This window comes from Sander lucioperca, chromosome 14 (genome assembly GCF_008315115.2).
Source record: "Sander lucioperca isolate FBNREF2018 chromosome 14, SLUC_FBN_1.2, whole genome shotgun sequence".
NCBI lineage: Eukaryota > Metazoa > Chordata > Actinopteri > Perciformes > Percidae > Sander > Sander lucioperca.
Window position 1 is genome coordinate 28,792,818 of NC_050186.1, and position 20,227 is coordinate 28,813,044.

At 40.1% G+C, this 20,227-nt stretch overlaps 1 protein-coding gene across 4 annotated transcripts in view; it reads right to left on the reverse strand.

Moving 5' to 3' along the window:
* The window catches only part of LOC116034708 (WD repeat-containing protein 7), a 169,372-nt gene that overhangs the window by 144,301 nt on the left and 4,844 nt on the right, over nt 1-20,227 (reverse strand). For 3 of the 4 annotated variants that reach the window (XR_004101187.2, XM_031277390.2, XM_031277388.2), the window contains exons 5-13: nt 19,624-19,798; nt 18,324-18,400; nt 17,921-18,040; nt 17,170-17,315; nt 16,376-16,478; nt 3,417-3,564; nt 2,261-2,376; nt 1,587-1,719; nt 367-587 (exon numbers count right to left, since the gene is read on the reverse strand). Coding sequence is in view for 3 of the 4 variants with exons in the window: in XM_031277390.2 (XP_031133250.1) it covers nt 367-587; nt 1,587-1,719; nt 2,261-2,376; nt 3,417-3,564; nt 16,376-16,478; nt 17,170-17,315; nt 17,921-18,040; nt 18,324-18,400; nt 19,624-19,798 (1,239 nt within the window). In the remaining variant the exon portion in view is untranslated. The remainder of the gene's footprint in view (nt 1-366; nt 588-1,586; nt 1,720-2,260; nt 2,377-3,416; nt 3,565-16,375; nt 16,479-17,169; nt 17,316-17,920; nt 18,041-18,323; nt 18,401-19,623; nt 19,799-20,227) is intronic. The other variant, XM_031277389.2, reaches the window with a different exon arrangement.

Sequence of the window (20,227 nt, forward strand, 5' to 3'; positions counted from 1 at the left end):
ATCTCATTTCCATGGTAACCACACAATTCTGACCACTGGATCTTAATGTCAGTTAAACGGCATACTGTTTGGTTTAATGGACGACCGTGTGTGTCTGTGCATTCAACATTTGACCACAACACAATGTCATTAAAATTCTCTCCAACAATAACATCACCCCCGTAACATTTACATCTAATGTCAGCAACAAAACACACTACTCCCTCTCGGTAAATTCATCACACACAAATGCAACAAACAACAAACAGAGCAAAGAAAAACAAGCAACTCAAGACTGAAAAAAGAGAATGTGTCTAGTGAGCTATCCTGAAAAAGAAAAAGGCACAAAAGAAACAAACACATAAAGCTACACGTCAGAGGTCTTACACTGCAGTTTTCAGGTGGGACAATGAGCTGGGTGATCTCTCCTCCGTGGACACAGAAAATGTGCTTCATCTCTCCGGTGAAAATGTCCCAGACGATGACGGAGAAGTCCACTCCTCCGGACACCAGTGAGCGCTGGTCGTAGCGGGGGGAGATCTGGTATGGATACAGGACGCACGTCACCTTGTTCCGGTGACCTCGCAGGGTACGATGGGGCGGCCAGCCTGCGGGACGGACAGACGCAACACTCAGAATAGATGAAGACATACGCGGAAGGGAGGCAAGTGGAGGACTCAAGGAGGCAATTTAAGGGTTATGAGATGCAACCTATGTGATAGTAGATATGTGATTTTAGCAGGAAATCGGAAGCATTCAATTGGTAACCTGCATGCGCATCGCTACGAGTACAGGAATTTTCTCTAATTAATCAGATAGAGAGAAGGAGATATTATTTTAGCAGTTCCTCATTATCATGAAGGTCTAAGGAACCAGACGTCATCAATAAAGTGATGCAGATTGTGCTGGATTTATTTGTATTTATTTTTTCAAGTCAAGAGTTTTTGATCATATGCGCCTGTCACTAAGACTTTATGATGTGCAACAACTTTGTTGAAATTGCAAGCAGTTCCTCATCAATAATTGAGAAAACAAAAACATAACAAACAGTAAATATCCTTCCCTGCTATTACACCACAAGATGCATCTTTTTCTTCTTGTGTCTACCTGTTCTTCATTATTCACGATACATGAGGTTGAGTTGCAATCTGGACGAACAATGGTGTTAACCAGTCATTTATTCTACACCAGAGAAGATAAATAAGCACAAGTGTAGTAAGTAGTAGAGTGCAGTATGCCTTACTGACCTGATGATGCTGGATGACATCACTAAAACTGTCCAATCAATGTGTTACTTGTCAGTCCATATGAACCCATGTTTACAGCTCCTAATTTGTTTATAATAATCAGTGTGAACACAAAATGAACCAGAACTAAAAGGCAATGTTGTATCATTTCTTTAGTCCAGATCTGATGAAATGAATTAGCTCCTGACAGTAATGATTAGAGCTATTAAAGTTTAGTTGGCAGCCCAGTTTTGTTTATTTATTGATTGTTTAAGGTAGATTACCTGTTTACTGTTGACTTTTTGTCAATCTTTTTCCAGCATCTACTTTCTCAACACTGGACAGCTTCTAGCTCCCTGTGTCTCTCCCTCCCTCCCTCACCTCTCCTGAGCATGTGCTCCCCCTGCAGCAGCTGGACAATGGCGGTCTGAGTGGCAGGAACCAGGATGATGCTACCGTCTTCTCTCCCACACACTAGGCGACCCTGAGAGGGGATATACACGCTGGCTGTCACCTGCGGGAACAAAACACACACACACACACACACACACACACACACACAGTCAGAAAGGTAACAACCAAACTATAATGCCAGTTATCCAAGTATATCAATTGTTATTTATATTATATCCTATTTTTTTGTTTTAAACTTTATCAATGTTATCTTATCTTTATCTTACTTATTTCTAGTATATTTCTTGTATTTTCTGTATGTGTGTGTCCTTGTAACTTGCTGCTGTAAGCCATCTATCTACCTACCTACCTACCTACCTACCTGCTATCTATCTATCTACCTACCTACCTACCTACCTACCTACCTACCTACCTACCTACCTGCCTAATCTAATCTAAATATTCAGTGCACAAATACAATCTCAGAGAGGATATCCAGAATCCCAACTGGCTTTCACAAGAAAATGAGGAGAAACATGAAAATCAGGAGCAGAAACAACATCTATTCCATCAACGCTAAACTAAACACTTTTATAAATTAATTTTGAAAGTGCATTCTATAAACATTTCATTTTAGCCAGGGAATTTGTCTGAGTTCAAACCTTGATGGGTCCTTCTTTTCCAGGAAGAGCACTTAGCTGGTCGATGATCCCTGCAGACACGGGGGTCAACTTATCAAACGCCTCCTGGAGACTGATGGTGGACGACACCTGCAGCTCTGCACAGAGACAGAGAAAGGCAGAGATACAGCCTGAATAAAGCCTTTAAAAAAGAAGTGTTGAATAAAGTAATAAAACACTAAACTTGAAGCAAAGAAATAGAACAGAAAAGCATTTTCTATTATTGAAGCCATCATCTACTAACTAAATGGATCAAATAGTTAGAACATTTAATTAAAAACAATACATTATCATTTCATTTTGCATATAATAATCTAATATTTATCTTTTTTATATAACTTGTTTATTGTTGTTTTAGATATCATTTTACTGTTTTTGGTTGTTAATTAAGTCAATTCTATGTGAAGTTGTGTTCATTTGCACTTTTTAGTTTAAAAAAGGGCATATTTTTCTGAGCTTTCATTTTTACAAAATTAAATTCACATTCTCCAAATCATGAACCCATTTAAGGAACAAAAAATGTCAAAACTATAAACTGCCAACCAACCAACCAACCAGCCAACAGTCCCATGACACATTTTGACCACTACATGTCACTCGGCCTCAGTGTTTCAACACTGTCTCAGGGAATACATTTCTCTAACACTCCACACGCTAACAAAAAGTAATCTAATAAAAGGTCAGTGGAACATTCATCAACTATGTGAAGCATATGGACTTCATGGCCAATGAAAAAGAGAAATCAATATGATTTATGATAAACCATGCAGGAAACATAACTTTATTTCTTCTATTTTAATGTTGAATTGAAATTAGTATATCATATATATTATTACCAATGGTTTTCTTTTCTTTGTCATATTTTATAAACTACAATGTATATTATAAGTGGTTATTTTTGTATAAATGATTACTAAGAGGGATTACTGATGGCAAGAAGTGTGTTCTAATCAGTGTTCTTTTGGTTGTTTTTCTCTTTTCAACTTTTTTTTTATAAACAATAATTTTTTGTAAATCTACCTTTTAGATAATTTGTGAGGGGGAAAAAAATATTCTGTAACGTCACTGTAAGAACACCAGTGGACTGCGTGTTTTTGTAGTTCATTAAGACCAACAGCGGCAGTCACGCCCTCCTTACCTGCAGCGGTCGACAGCGGCTGCAGAGGCGAGGTGTCTGGGATGCTCCACAGGGACAGTCTGCCCGCTGAGTCTCCCTGGATCAGCAACTTATGGAGGGGCTCCCGTCGGCCGAAGAAGAACCGAGTCACAGGAGGACAGATCAGGAGCTGGAGGATGGTGGAGGAAAAAAAGAAAGACATGTCATCATATGAAAGCCTGAAGCGCTAAATCTCCCAAATAACACCTTCAACAGTAGTGTTTGGGGGAATTTCAGCCTAAAATTCATCAGAGCACATTTTTCTTAACAATTGGAGTATTCCTTTAAAGACTGTTAGTTTAGTTTGTCATGCTATAATGGTTCATAGTCTGAGAATGTGAAGCTGAAATGTTTGGTTTTGCGCTCTGGTTGCCTTCAAACAAACAGCAACAACACACAGCACACTGCAGGAAAACAGAACCACACAGCTCCGATTCAGCTGGACATCTGACTCCTCTACAGGCTGGAAACATGTACAAATCATTTGATAGTGAATACTGGTTGCATCTAACATGCTGTTTGGGTCTTACTGGGGCTTTTTCATCAGGTCAGGGCTGATAGGATCAGAGGTACATGAAGTCCAGCAGCAGAGCAAATGTAGCCACTGTAGAATTCCAATGATCACACCCAAACTGTTGCTTCCCCCATCAGAACATGTGCTAAATGCTGCACAGAGGAAGGACTGGTGGGGTTAAAACTACAGGTACAAATAGGATGAGGCTCATGTGACTGAAGCTAACCAAAATATAAGTGGCTAGCAGTCTTCCCAGGTACTTAGGTACTAATATGGAAACTTAGTCATGTCTGACCTCAATACCTAAACTATTTCCACCTTTTGAACGCTCAGCTGGTTTGCTCAGTTTACGGTCCTTTTATTAACAGGCTTATAGCATAGTCACTTTATGTCTTATGCTGCATTTCTACTGCATGGTACAGCACTTTTTCGGTTTTCCATTGGCAAACGTAGATAGTACCTGGTACTTTTATTGGTACCACCTCGTTTGAGGTTTCAAGCGAGGGTACAATTGACGAAGTGCAGTAGTCTTGTGTCGTTCGAGAATGAGTAGTTCAAAAGAACGCATGTTTTGGGGGAACGAACTGAACTGAATCACTTTCAAGAGTCATTCTTTTCTCAGTTCATTATAACCTCTTAGTCAAGTCAAGTCAACTTTGTTGTCAATCCTGCAATATGTGCCAGACATACAGAGCAATTGAAAATACGTTTCTCTCCGACCCACGGTGCAATAAGGACACGTACAACAAGTATAATATAAAAGATAAGAAATACATACAAATAAAGATAAAAAAAGATAAGTAATATGTACAAATAGGATAAACATAAGTAATATATACACAATACAGTAATACATTCTAAATAGTGCAAATGTAAGGCAAAATCAAACAGTACAGAAAACTAAAGATGAAGATATTTGAAATGTGCAATATAAAGGAAGAGTTCCTGAGTGTCTTTTTTTTATATAAAGTGGCCAGTGCAGATTCTGATTGGGGGGGGGGGGGGGTTGAGCTTCCTGACTGCCTGGGGAATAAAGCTGTTTGACAGTCTGGTGGAACAGGCTTGGATGCTCCGGTACCATCTCCCAGATGGCAAGAGGCTGAAGAGGTTGTGTGAGGGGTGGCTGAGGTCAGCTCTGTCAGTTGTGAGTCGAGTGCGAGGAGCAAACGAGCAGGGACTCACTGAGTAACTGATTTGAGTAGTTTGACTTTGAGAAATTGTGTGATTTTTTTTATGCCAAATGCATATTGCATATATATCTCACCTACAGTAAATCCTTAAATCTTGAGAGCCTAAACATGACCAGCTTTCTTAACTACATAGAGCCTTAATCAGTCACATTACCTTCATGATATTTGTCCCTCATCAGGAAGAGTGGATCAGGTGTTATTTACAGTGGTTACCACTATCCATTAACAGGTAGTCAGTTTCCCTTTGCTCGGTTCTGCAGCAGTGAGGTGTTACGCCTGTCCAATCATGGACAAGACCAAGACCCATAGACAGTCAAATCTATTCATCTGGATACATTAGAGCCTGACTGGTTTGAACAGGAAACTCACCAGGGCTCCAATGTGTAAGAAAGACCAAATGAAAAGTTTTGCTAGGAATCACCAAAACGAGGGCTAATTTTTGTCTCATTACCAGCCATGACCATATGTGAGGAAAGGTCATGTGTCACTTTCACAAGCCAGCTATGCTCACAAGGTTTCCTGCACAAGTTGGTCCTGTTTGCTTCTGCTGTGTCCTGGTGCCTTATGATCCCAATCAAACGTTTGCTACAACTCATTGATTTCCGACCCTCTTGATAAAACTGACCTCTACTGGCCCAAATAACTACTGCTGGAAGACAGAATTTCCATATAATGGTGTTCAATGGACAGGATGAAAGCTTGTGAACCTGTGGGCGTAAGTAGGATGGGCTGCCATAGTCACAGCAACAACAAAATTTAAAGAGGTAGAGAAGCGGGGAATGGCTGAGGTGTCCGGTGTGTACGACAATAGGTTAGTTTAGCTCATCTGAACGCTGTACACAATCACAGAGAGTATGCAAAGTGCCACCAAATGTTTTTTAAACACACACACACACACACACCTTGATATAAGATGTGAATAGAAAAATCCAAACTCAGTGAGTGTTATTTTTTGAGCAGACAACACAGTGGCAGTAAAGACAGAGAGAGAATATCAACCTATGATAACTTGCAAGAATTTGTTGTGTTTGTTGTAATTGGCTCTGTGCAGCAGATGGGTGGGGTTTCTACCAATTCACCTGGATTATATATGGCAAAAACTCTAAATTTAAAAGGCATAGCTTGGATGTTTTGAAGTGGGGTTGTATGAGGTACTAATCCATAGTCACTGTATTACCTACAGTACATGCTTGGAGAATTGGACATGGAAGCTTAGCAAAGTACTGCAGTGGGGGCAGCAGTAAAACATATTTTAGCTACCTAAGAAGAGGCCCACCTAAAAATAATTCAATATCTGTTTAAGTGAACGCTAGAATATTTTCACTGCTTCTCTACTACTACTACTACTACTACTTCGCCCTGTACACCAACAGCTCCACCTCTAGTCATCAGTCCGTCAAGCTCCTAAAGTTCTCGACGACACCACCCTGATTGGACTCATCTCTGGTGGGGATGAGCCCGCCTACAGGTGAGAGATTGACCACCTGGTGGCCCAGTGCAGTCAGAACAACTTAGAACGCCCTGTAGACAGTGGAGATGGCTGTGGCCTTAAGGAAGGATGTAGGCCACCCGCCTCCATCATCCTGGGTGACTCCACAGTCAACATTGTGGAGTCTTTTCGTTTCCTGGGCTTCATCAGCTCCCAGGACCTTAAGCTGATGTTCAGCTCCCTCATCAAAAAAGCACAACAGAGGATGTACTTCCTGCGGCTGTTGAAGAACTTCAACCTGATGAAGACAATGATGGTGCACTGCCATTATTGAGTCCATCCTCACCTCCGCCATCACCATCTGGTACGCTGCAGCCACTGCTAAGGACAAGGGCAGACTGCAGCGTATTATCCTCTCTGCTGAGAAGGTGATTGGCTGCAATCTGACGGCTCTCCAGGACCTTCACAACTCCAGGACACTGAGGCGGGCAGGAAAGACTGTAGCCTCTCCTCTCTGGCAGGAGGCTGCGGTCCATCAGGACCAAAACCTCACGTCACAAAAACAGTTTCTTCCCCTCTGCAGTCAGCCTCACCAACAAGGCCCCGGACCATCATTGTCATTGACGCTCTCCTTTCCTGTGGCACTATATTTTCTCAAGAGTAGAACTTCCATATTCCTATGCATGAGCGCAACTGTGCCCCGCACTTTATTATGCGGCAGATTAGCTGTTTGGGTCAGACTTTCAGAGGTTTAGGGAAGAGACAACAAATGGTGGAAAATAAAAAATAAGTGATTATGACCGCAATGACAAAATGCCGTTCACTGTGAAGACAAGGAGGACACCTTTATTAGCCAGGGTATACAGAAGAAGAACTTTTGCAGAGGGAGACTGAACGGGCTGAAAGAGAGAGAGGGAAAACTTCTGCGAAAAGGAAAGTGCTGTCTAAAGGTAAAGCAGTGATAATATTTGAAAAATAACACTTAAACTTTTAGGTGGGCCTTCTTTTTGGTGTTTAGCTGACCATCCACAACAGCACATTGCTTAGCTTCCGTGTTGGTACTTCGGTCCGTTTCTCCAAACTGGGGGCATGCTGACCGCCATCTACTGTAGGACTAAGACTATAAGTACCTCATACAACACCACTTTAAAATATCCAAACTATCCTTTAAATTGGGTGTAAAAATACAAGGATAACTTTAAAACATGGTTGTAAGGATAATGTACATTACCATAGCATTTCTGTTTTCATTCACTACCTAACTCTAATCACTTCTACTTGTTATATCATTGTTAAACTACTGTTAATGGAAGTAAACACTTACTGCAGATGTTTTTAAATTAAAAGCCTACCAGGACAGGGATAGATGTCTGTGTTAAAAATCGCATACTAATGTACTGGGTACTACATACTCAATCAGTATGTACATGCATACTGCCTACTAAATTAACAATTAAGTATGCCATTACCAGCAGACTGTTCACACTGAAGCGATACGTCTTCTCTGCAAACAACTGTATCAATCACATGACTATATTTGCAATTGAAATAGTACTTTTGTTAGAGAAAATAAACTCTAGCAGCAGACTGGTGAGTATGAAAATGAATGTCTCTGTTGTTGTACTAATGGAATTTTCCGTTTAAATGTACATTATCCTAAATTTAACAACAGGTCTGATGACCACACACAGAAACACCATTTCATCTTGTCCTATCTGTACCTGAAACTATTTGTTAAAAAAAGGTTGCATGCCCGATTTCAATATCTAAATATGCAGATGCATTCCACAGTTGGTGACTGGTCTTTACCTGAATCTTGTCACAGCAACTACATTTTAACTTTGGTGTCTCTTTTATGTTGAGTATGCATCATTAGTGTTTATCCTTTGTGTTTTAAGTTTACAGACAAACGTATAAACTTTTTAGTCCAAAGCGACAGGTTCCTGTTGAAGATAAGCAACCAAATTTAACCCAAAATGTCATGGTATTTCTGCAACTCCCTTTTTGCATTTGGCTTATCATAAACTCAGGGACTCAGCGGGTCATTATTTTGTTAAAAAGCACTTTGCATGCATCTTCATCAGTATGAAGACAGATGAGGAGGGTGATGGTGCTTTAGAGTAAGAGTTCTGTTTTAGTGGGAAGAGAGCATGAAATCAGGTGAACTAGAATGAGTTCAGTCTCTCAGTCAGGCAGGAAGGAAACCCAAGACAGGAGCAAACAAAACAGGCAGTTCACTTTCAATGGCATCGACTCAGCGTCTTACACTTCTGTTCCAACACTTTGAAAATGAGTCTAAAGGCTACATGTAACACCTAAAAATTACTTCTCCTGGATATACTTTTTAGCTGACTTACAGACATTACCATTTTCATTTTTCTGCTAATTATGGTGTTCCTCCAGAGTCCATTTTTGGCCCGCTGTTTTTAATATTCATGCTCAGGTCAGGTCATATAGAACCAATGTTGTCTTTATATCAGGGATTCCAGCAGCATTTTATACAGGAGGCAGCCCATGTCACCTGAAAAAAGAGCACCTCCGCTAATGTTAGAAGAAATTTTATATATATATATATATATATATATATATATATATATATATATATATATATATATATATATATGCTACCCAGGCACCCTAGAAATGATATTGTTATGAAGTCTAATATTATGTTTATTAGGCTTTGAAGAAATGAGTAGTGGTGCTACATTACAAAGCAAATACCACGTAATGCCTTTATTACTGGATTGTTTGGTCTTTGTAAATTATAGAGTGTGGTCAGGACCTACTCTATCTGTAAAGTGTCTCGAGATAACTCGTTATGATTTGATACTATAAATAAAATTGAATTGAAAATTGAATTGAATTAATTTGGTAACTACACTGATAATGAGATGTGATGCATCAGGATCTGTCTGATTGAGCTCAGCAGGTGATACTGTCTGATAGAGTAGCTCAGCAAGTGATTATTTGATCAATCACAAATTAAACTAGGTTCCCAATAGAGTAACAAGTATCAAGTTAAGGTTTAAAGTTAGGCTTGACCAGCTAATGATAACAGATAGCATTAATGACATTTTATTTTTGCCATCTGTGTTTTAGGTTTGAGTGCAAAGACAGGCCTGATGTGGAATCTAGTAACTTCTGACTGTAATTCAATTCAACTAAATTTCTTTTTTAGTTCCATTATGGGTTTCCTACGGAACCCCTGTGAGGCAAGTGATAAAATTCTGGTGATCCATTGTCTAAGTCTGTTCTTAATTGTTTTATCTCCTGTGACTTAAGAATAGGTGGGAAAAGTACTGCCAGGGTACAGTTTTCTAACCAGGTGATTCCACAAGTAGTCCAGCAGCGCCGTGGTTTTGTGCCTTTCTTCGCTGTGTATCATACCGCGCTGGGAGCGTTTCAGAAGCAGAGCGTTTTGCTTGTAGATTAAGTTTGTGGTTCTTCCATAAAAGTAAGTAATCTACATAGTTAAATGATTTCTTCAATTTAGTCCAGTTATAAACAACATGGATCAAAGATGTGTGGCTTGGTTTTAGTTTTTTTTTTTTTTTAAGATTATTTTTTCGGGCATTTTAGGCCTTTATTTCCATAGGACAGATGAAGACATGAAAGGGGAGAGAGAGGGGGAATGACATGCAGCAAAGGGCTGCAGGTTGGAGTCAAACCCGCAGCCGCTGCGTCGAGGAGTAAACCTCTATATATGTGCGCCTGCTCTACCAACTGAGCTAACCCGGCCACATTGATTTTAGTTGTTGAAATAGTGTGGTGATAGATGGGGCGCCCTGGCAGCTCACTTTGTTGAGCGAGCGCCCCATGTACAAAGGCTCAGTCCTTAACGCAGAAGCTGCGGGTTAGATTCCGGCCTGCGGCCCATTGCTGCATGTCATTCCCCCTCTCTCCCTTTTCCTGTCTTTAGCTGTCTTGTCAAATAAAGGCCTAAAATGCCCAAAGGAAGAATCTTTAAAAAAAAAAAAAAAAAAAAAAAAAATTGCAGTGATGTGATTGATTTTGCAAGTGCGTGGGCACCAGAGTTTGGTGCATGGATAAAATTAAAACTATTCTAGTTAATATAAACTATTCCCATCTAGCACATTAGGTTGTGGCGCAGTTCAGCATCTTGTGGCCAAAATGAGTATTACAGCAACAAACATTAAAAAAGGACCTTTTTTTCACCTGTTCATAAGTTATAAACACAGGAGAAAAAACACAATTTAAATCAGAAAATGGATCACCAGAATTTATTTTTGTCACTAAGGGCTTCCGTAATTTTCTGTTTCTTATGGAAACAATAAGTTTGTTTTTTTTTGTTGTTTTTTTTTTAAAAAGAAAAAAGGGACAAACCTTTAAAATGGCCATTATTCTTTAAATACCTATAATTGTGATCATCATTATTAATAATAGAATCCCATTTGTCTACGTACTTATACTTCTTACTAAACCATAAACTTTATTCACACTTGCAAATGCCATTTTTGTGCTTCTAAAGATTTTTCTCTTTGTATAATAATATTTTTTCAGAGCAGACGTTTACAGTACTAAATAGCAAGTGGTCAAATTCCCTCTGAGCCATTCTGACTGAAACAACAAGGATTCAACACGTTTTCAAATGTAAGCCCTACAGACATTAGTTAATCAATCTGGAATATTAAACTGTGCAAACATAAATTCTCAGCTCGGTTATGTTCGGTAAATTAGCATTAATCACGATACCGCAGAGCCCTTTGAGTTCTCATGAAAGGCAAAAAAATAGTCCTCTAGATTAAACCAATTATACTCTTCCTTATGAAATTCAACCATTATTTTGTTTCTGAAATGCAACATTTATTATTAGTACGGAGGTTTAGAAAGGCTCAAAATACCCTACATAAGACTGACATGACCTCCCTGTTTATTACCAAGGTGCAGAGTGAATGTGAGCCACTGAGTGGATGTCTGTGTTTTTGCTGCCGTTCTCACAGTTTGCTCCTCTCATCTCAGCTCATTACTTTCTGGCTGAGCTGCAAAGTCACAACTCCAAAATATCAAAAACTATTTACATTTTCAGCCTCTTCATCTCAAAAGTACAGTACATTTAAAACCTCACAGTGAGCTCTTACACGCTACTATCTACACCTGACACCAACCTCACTTAAAAAGGACCATACCAAAGTTTTTTTTCACAGATTTGACCTTAACTGACATTGGTTCATTTATATGAAAATCACAGCTATCCATCCCAGTCTACGTTTAGTTATCTTAGTCACTTTTATTTTTGTACAATTCTTATAATCAATTAAGTCATTTGAAAAGCAAAAACATCAAATATTCCATCCAGACAGCTTGGCTAATTTCCTCCTAAACATGTAAGAATTAATATTCATTCAACGCCGCCATGCTAACAAGCCATAACTGCTAACGTTACTGGAGGACCAGGCGAGCGGGCCACGGCTGTTTACAACGTGTAGCGGCCGTAGCTGACAACGGTGAGTAATTTTAAGCTAAGAAAGGGTGGCTGTAAATGGGGTAGAGAGGACCGTGAGTTTGCACTGTTTCTAGCGGTTGTTGCCGTAATTTTAAGCTGAGAAAGTGTGGCTATCAGTCGGGTGGAGAGGACGGCGAGATGATGATGTTTTAGCGGTTGTTGCAGTAATAGTGTGTTCCATTTACCTCGGAACTCGGAAGCCGGAGCTGGGAATGAGGTCATTCTTTTATGACAACATGTCAACATAGCCAGCATCTAACGTTAGCTAGTCCGCTGTGATGTGGAGTAAAGTCTGTCTATGTAAGACTAGCGTCTAGCAACATTGTTAGATCCTGCTTTCTCAACCTGGCAACCTCTGTGAACTAGGGAGTCTGGGGAGGAGGGGCTGCAGTAACTATTTACAGACCTAATGTTTTGTAAATGTTATCATACAGGAATATGTTTGCAGCTCAAATTCTGAAAACAAAAGCGGTGCATTCACATATGTTGTGAATTCTAGGCTTAATCTTACAAATCAGTATAGGACATATTCAAACACCATATATTTAGCAGTAATATAAAGAGGGAACCATGTGTAGTCAATGAGCCAAAACATGCTCAATCATTGGTATGGTCCTTTAAAAATAGCATAATGCTTTACTTTCATTTGATGGTGCAGAAAATGCCATGAGTTTAGAACTAATGACTCTTTGATTTTAAAAAATTATATATTTTCACCAATGCTACTAAAAGTTGGTGTAATAGCTGTAATTATGTCCATTTTAGCTTTAGCAGCTCAGCCAAGAAGATGAACCTTCTTCTTCCCACCTTTAGTATTCAGTGTGCATTTTCTGGGGCTTACTGGTGCCTCTAGAGGCCGGTGGTGGTATAGCAGCTCTGGGGTGTAGAGCTCCATGTCGCTGGCAGGGAGGCACATCACCTCCACAACTACTTCCTCCTCCTCACCTCCTTCTCCTTCCTTCTGAGAGGAGTCAGGAGGTCAAAGGAGGAGGGGGCATGGCAGCATCCAAGGACAAAAAAAATTAAAGGAACAACAACAAAAAAGGCACAGACAACAAATAAATACCTACACACAAACAATACAATAAATAATAAATACACATATAACAACAACATACTGAAGGTCCAAAACGAAATCATAACCACACAGAAACCACAAAACACCAAGGGTCAGGCTCACGCACATGGATTAAGCATGGCCATTCACCACCATTTTAAATGGTACTGATGATTAAGCTAAGTAACAGTACTATGTAGTAGTATGTTTGTACATTTCATTATTACATTCTCATATAAAAGCTGGTATTCAAATAATGGCAGAGTCTAAATTAATAGGCGATCAAATAAAAACTGCTCGCCAATGAATTACCGGTTCTACAAGGGCTCACATGGTAAATTCAGTAAAAACACACATTTTCATAGCACAGATTCCAACAGCGCAACAACAGTCACCACTCTGCTGCTCACAGAATCTCATTGAAAAAAATAAGTAAATGAAAAGGGAACTTGCGTTACAAAACGCTTTTACTTTGCTGTTTTTTCGATCGCTGTTAAAACTTGGAAACTGGAGATGTTTCAAATGAAAAGCCTATCAGGAGGAATGGGAGTGATCATGCCCTTTTAGCTGCTATAAGGCTTTCAACGTCAAAAATCTGTGCAGGAAGTGTTGGATTTCATTGACTGCAGCTTGACAGTGAAATAAAAAGTAGAACACACTGGACTGATCAGTGATTGAGAATAGGATTTGTTTTAAAAAGAGAAAGAGCAGTAGAGTGGTGACTATTGCCACATTTCCACTGCATGGTACAGGCGCATGGTTCTACTTAACTCGGCACGCTCTTATTTGGTTTTCCATTAGCAAAAGTTTTGGATGGTACCTGGTACTTTTTTGGTACCACCTCGGTTCAGGTTTCAAGCGAGCTGAGCCGATACTGGAGAGTGGAGTTAAAACACCGCCGACCACTGACTGGTCAGAGAGAATTGTCACTAGAAGTGACACAGAATATCCTGCACAAACCTGCCATTTTGAAATAGCCAAGCAACCTTAAATTGAGACCACAATTTTTTTGCCCAAAAAACTGCAGCGTACACTACGGCGTACACTTCGTACAATTGACGAACTGCAACTGTTCCCATATTTGGTTGCCAATTAAGGGTTCAGGGAGTGTCACGTTAAAGATGTCACGACAGTTTCAAGCGTCACAGGTGTCGCAGAGGCAATCAGCTGAGAATCCCGCCTACGCTGAGGAGGTACCATCCGCAGTGGAAAACAAAAGTTGAGCCGAAACATGCAGTGGAAACACGGCATATAACTTGACTGTTGTTGCAACGATGGCATTAGTGCTATGGAAATGTTAATTATACCAAATGTATCAAGACAACTGTTTAACATGGAGGATGTGTTGAGTCTGCATTAACAGCATTTTATTGTAAAATTACTGTCTGTGGTTTCAGGATTTTATCATGAAGGCTGTGCTAAACCATTCTATTTATTTTCTTTCACCAGGATGCATTTTCAGTTCAGTGATATATTCACTTCTGTTATTTCATGGAGAACTGTACTCTAACTGTGAATGTTTTACACTCTACAGTCTCTCTAATGTACACATTCTCTCTCTCTATAAATATATATAAATATATTTATTCATACTTAAAGGCTGATCTTTGATAACTCATTTTGCCAAACAGGCCAGTGTACTCAGCTCTACTGAGAGCCTACAACATCTCCAGTCAGTCATGTTAGCCTATGAAGTTCCTCTGAGAGGATTCTCTCTCATTCACACCTTTAAGAAATCACTTGGTCTAATGTGCCTGACATAGACCCTGATGATCCTTAATCAAATCAAGCACTAATTAATACAAACAAAACACAGTTAGACTGCCAACACAACACCACGAGACAACTACACACAGCTACAGATGTAGCCATTGCACAAGGTCCACATTTAATGCTTACTGCAGTGCAGCAATTTACAGGATCATTTTATAGCATCATGCTATTTAGATTATTTAAGCTACGTTTGAACAACAGGGCCCTGATCAGTACGTTAGTTTAGTTCAGTACAAGACTTGTTTCGTTCTATGAACCAACTAATTACAGTCCAACTGGTATAATTACAGTCTACCTTTTTTGTATGTACGCAACATAAGTTCAAAAGTGCAAGTTGCACACAAAACATTTCAGCAGTATGACAGTTTTGTTTCCTAAACCATGCTAGTCAAGTTATCCCAGCTCCATATCGCTAAGATCATCAATATGAAAAACACAAAAGACAACCCAGATCTGGAACCCCTCCATATCAATTAGTTCCCCTATCATTTTATCTCTGACAAGTACCTCAAACAGCTAAATACGGTGGCCGACAGGGGCAAACGCCCTGCAACTTAAGAAAACACATGCAAATAGACAAAACACAAGCAAATTAAGAAAACAACTTCATTAATTTGACAATACATGCGCAGCATTCAGCAAACGTGCTGCAAATACACACAACACAACCAAATACATAAATGCGCTGCAAATATAGAAACGATGCAAAAAGAAAAGCACACAAACCCCGAAAACAAATGCAACAAAAAAACGCTGCATCCAGATTACACGACGGAAGTTCTCCAGGCTGAAACACTGATGTTTGTTTAAGCCATATTACATGAGTGTTTAATTTTGAGGTCATATATATATATATATTCATTTAATATACAGTCTATGGACGGGAGGCATGAGACGGGAGGTCTCCAGGCTGCAGCCATACCCGACTCTAATAAAAAGGCAGAGCGCTCTCTCCCCGTGGGGTCGAAAATCAAGCTGTTCCATTTAGCGCTCCCTCTAGAAGCCTGGAGAACTTCCGTTGTGTAATCTGGATGCAGCGTTTTTTTGTTGCATTTGTTTTCAGGGTTTGTCTGCTTTTCTTTTTGCATCGCTTCTTTTTTCGGGGTTTGTGTGCTTTACTTTTTGCATCGTTTCTATATTTGCAGCGCGTTTATGTATTTGTTTGTGTTGTGTGTATTTGCATGTGTTTTCTTAAGTTGCAGGGCGTCGGCCACCGTAGCTAAATCATTAGCAACGGCATCTGTCTGTTACTGGAGGGCACACTGGGTTTAAACGGACTGAGGTAAAGTCCAAAGTAAGTAGGGAAAACTCAAAATATCCTTAAGAAATATCTAAAACAGCTAAAACTATACGACACCATATCTTTTTCTGGTGTGCAAGCAGGAGTGTACAATACAACACGTTCAAAGTCTGTGCACGTTCCAAGTCTGTGCGACAATCCATTTTAAATATTATTTAATATACAAAAATTACAAACGCTCAGTTGACAGAGTGAAGGACGAAGGACTGACCTGTTTGTCTGAGCGGTCGGCAATGCTGTAGACCAGCGGAGGAATCGAGCCTTCTTTGGTTTTCCCAACATCACTGCGGAAGTGTTCACTGGCAGGCAGACAGCTGAGGAATACAAACACACACTATGGGTCTAAGTTTACAGTATTTGTGTAGCACACATACACAGTCAGAAAAACCCATGGACGCATTTTAACGTCTCTGCTTGTACAGCTCCCATGATTTTAGCTGAGCATGACTCCGAGTCTGTGCTCTTCTTCTGTGGTGTTCTCACCATCAGATGATACTGAGAAGTGATGTAAAGCCATTTTTCTACTACATAGTATGGCTTGGCTCAACTCTTTTTTGGTTTTCCATTAGCTTCCAAGTTAAATAAAAGGTTAAAATAAGCAAAAGTTGAGGGTACTTTTTTTTCACCTCGATCGTGATTTCAAGCGAGTTGGGCTGATAGTAGAAGGTAGAAAACACTGCAGGCAAATGACTGGTCAGAGAGAATTGTGAATGGGTTACCGTCAATGGCGACCACAATTTTTGTATTCACTCAATTCAGAAGTGCAGACGTTCCTCTATAGGGTTGCCAATGAAAGGATTTGGAGAGTGCCACCTTAAAGATGACAGCAGTTTCACACGCCATCGCTATGGCAATCAGCTGAGAATCCCACCTCCACTGTGGAGGTACTATCCGCAGTGGAAAACGAAAAGAGAAAAGTACTGGTACCAAAAAAGTGAGTCGCGCATAGCCAAGCTGTACCCTACAGTGGAAACAGCATTAGGGCCAGAGGAGCAGCAGGTTTACCTGGCAGGCAGCTTGTAGATGTAACTGCAGCCGTCTTCGGTCCAGATGATGACTTTGTCTGCGGCGATGAACTCTCCTCCGGTCCAGGCCTGGTCGCTGTCACTGGACACTGAGCAGAGCAACGAGTAGTCGCCTGCATCAAACACCTGACACACACACAAAAGATACACACATTTTTATTCATGTAGTACAGCTCAGGCCGGGTCAGACTGGGGCCAAAATTGCATGTCCACGGCTCACACAGTGCTTAAAGTGCTCATTTTCAGGTTCATAATTGTATTTAGAGGTTATATCAGAATAGGTTTACATGGTTTAATTTTCAAAAAAACACTATTTTTGTTGTACTGCACATTGCTGCAGCTCCTCTTTTCACCCTGTGTGTTGAGCTCTCTGTTTTAGGTACAGAGGGAGGCATCACACTTCTGTTCCATCTTTGTTGGGAGTCGCACATGCGCAGTACCTAGGTAAGGACAATCAGCCAGTCAGGGCGTGCCACGCTAGCAGCTAGGCAAGCATTATGACATGTGTTACAAAGTGACGCACGTTCATCACTGACATAAAGGCTGGACTACAATAGAGCTGTTTGGAGCAGTTTGTGAACAGTGTTTTCTGTTGGAGATGGTAAGTCCCTTTGGGGTGGTCTTTGGGCTTTTTCACTTTGTAAACCAAAAAAAAGCCAAAAAGCATAATATGAGCACTTTAAGTAGTAGGAGCGTAGTATTACTTAGTGGTAAATAATGCAGGTTCTTACCCTCCAGTACTTGGAGCAGACAACCAGCAGGCTGCTCTGAGTAAAAGTACAGAAAGAAATACTCTGACAGCCCTGACAGTAGATGGGTTTGGACTCTTCTTCAAACACAGGGTCCAGGTCCTGAACACACACACCACCAACAAATTAGAGCCTGATCCGATACACCAATCAATATTTGAGATTGAAAAAATAGGTCATGGCATTTCAGGTAATGATTTGATTCTAGATATATATCGGAATTGTATTGGGGAAAATATATTTAAGGTGCATTCATCCATTATTATAATATTCAAATGTTCCATAATAGTCATAGCAATACTGTGAAGGCCTGTGTTCACTTTGACTCATGTTTACACATCTATCCGGCAGTATACACAGCTGATGTATTTGTATAGCGGTGTACCTGCATCCTGCTGACCTCAGCTGTGATGATCCAGACCTTCAAAATCCCAGTCACTGACACTGCCACCACTGTGTCCTCTACATTGAGACAGAGAAACAGAGTACCACCAAATCAAAGTTAGTGCCTCATGGGTAATAATACAAAACTTTGCCTGGTAGCATATTTACATGGTTACATTGAACATGTTAGAGTTATGTGACCATTTAGCATAGAAACATGCAAACATTCGCTTAAATATAAGCATTGGTTACATCTCTATTCATAGTGCCATTATTTTGGATCATGCTTGTTTCATCAACCTTTCGCCCCATTTATAAAAAAGAATCTAAATTAAAACAATGGTGCTTTAATAACTCACTGCTAAAGGATGATACGTTTATCACTATATTTTATTTATTCACTGAATTAAATACAACCCCCTATTAAATTATTATTTGAGAGGCTCTTAAGATAACTTGCAGGGGTTGGATCATCAGCTTCTCATCTCATAAGAACAGAGATAACTTACAAGGGAAAGATAAAAGGTTTCTCATTATTAGAATTCAAACCCTAAAGGGGCAGATCCCTATTGAGTGTGTGCTGGTTTTTAATTATTATTTGTTGTCAGCTGCAGCAGCTCAAATTCCCCTGAGCTAGAATGAGCTAAAACATGAAACTTGGCCCAATAACTGGAAATGATGTGCAACCATGCAGCAACCTCCAATGCAGAAGTGGAAAAAAGTGCTGTTCATCGAACATATAGTCTCTATAGCCAAGTTCCCCCTTCATGACAACTTTGGGGAAGAGGGGGGGTAAGTATAACACACCTGTTTTAATTATATTCAGGCTTAAAGTTCTGCATAATTAAGAGCATGCTGCTTTGAGTGACAAGTGGCTGTAGTCACAGGAGGCGAACATAGCATTGCGGGATTGTGATATACATTTCTACTATAAATGCGCAAGGTTGGTCAAAAAACAGGGCTGTCATCAATCAAAACACTTCGCAAAGGAAATTAGCCAAAACTAAAATTTACATACATGGAAATGTTACATACGTGTAGCTCACTAGACATAAAAATCTGGTAAATTGTCTCTGTGGATCGATTTGAAATTACAGGAAGACCAGCTGAAAAACAGCAGATAAGTAGGGCTGTAGTAAGGGGGGGGGGGGGACAGAATGTGAAAAATCAGACATGTGTTCCAAACTGGATTCAAATCACTTACCAACACATACAATATTCATCAACTGAACTCGCCTGGATAAACCAATCCCATCAGTTTAATCTCCAAAGTCTTTTCCAACACCACATAGGTCTCTCACCTTGTGTTCGGTGGGATCGGATGATGCTCATGGAGCTGATCCAGTCAGGAGAGATCTTGGACACCAGGGAGTACAGGACCTCCAGGCTGGTGGCATCCACCACAAGGATTTCTGGGTAGTGGCCATTGCATAGCAGACGTGCCTCCCTCTCAGTGCTGATGGTGAACTGATAGAACTGGAGAACCACAGAGGAGGAGGAGAAACAGGGAGAGGAGACAGAGCAGGACACACCAAAAGGTTAGGAGAGATGGGAACAGGAGGAAGAGAGTCAAAAAACAAAAAATGTTAGCCTTCCAGCCTCTCAAGAGCAAAACAACTACCATTTCTGGTATGCTTTAAATATGTAACATTTGAAGGGTGTGTTGATTTTCATTGACAGCAGCTTCATAGTGATTAAAAAACAGCAAAATAGAAGTGATTGGAACTAACTAGTGAATGAAAAGAATATTTGGGATAAAAAGAGAAACTTAGAGCAGCAGAGTGGTGAGTATGACATGACGTTGTTGTACTGGTGGAATTAGTGCTATGGAAATGTAAATTATGATGAATTTACCATGTGAGCTAAAGTATTACAGTAATTGCACACCATTGGCGACCTACACTG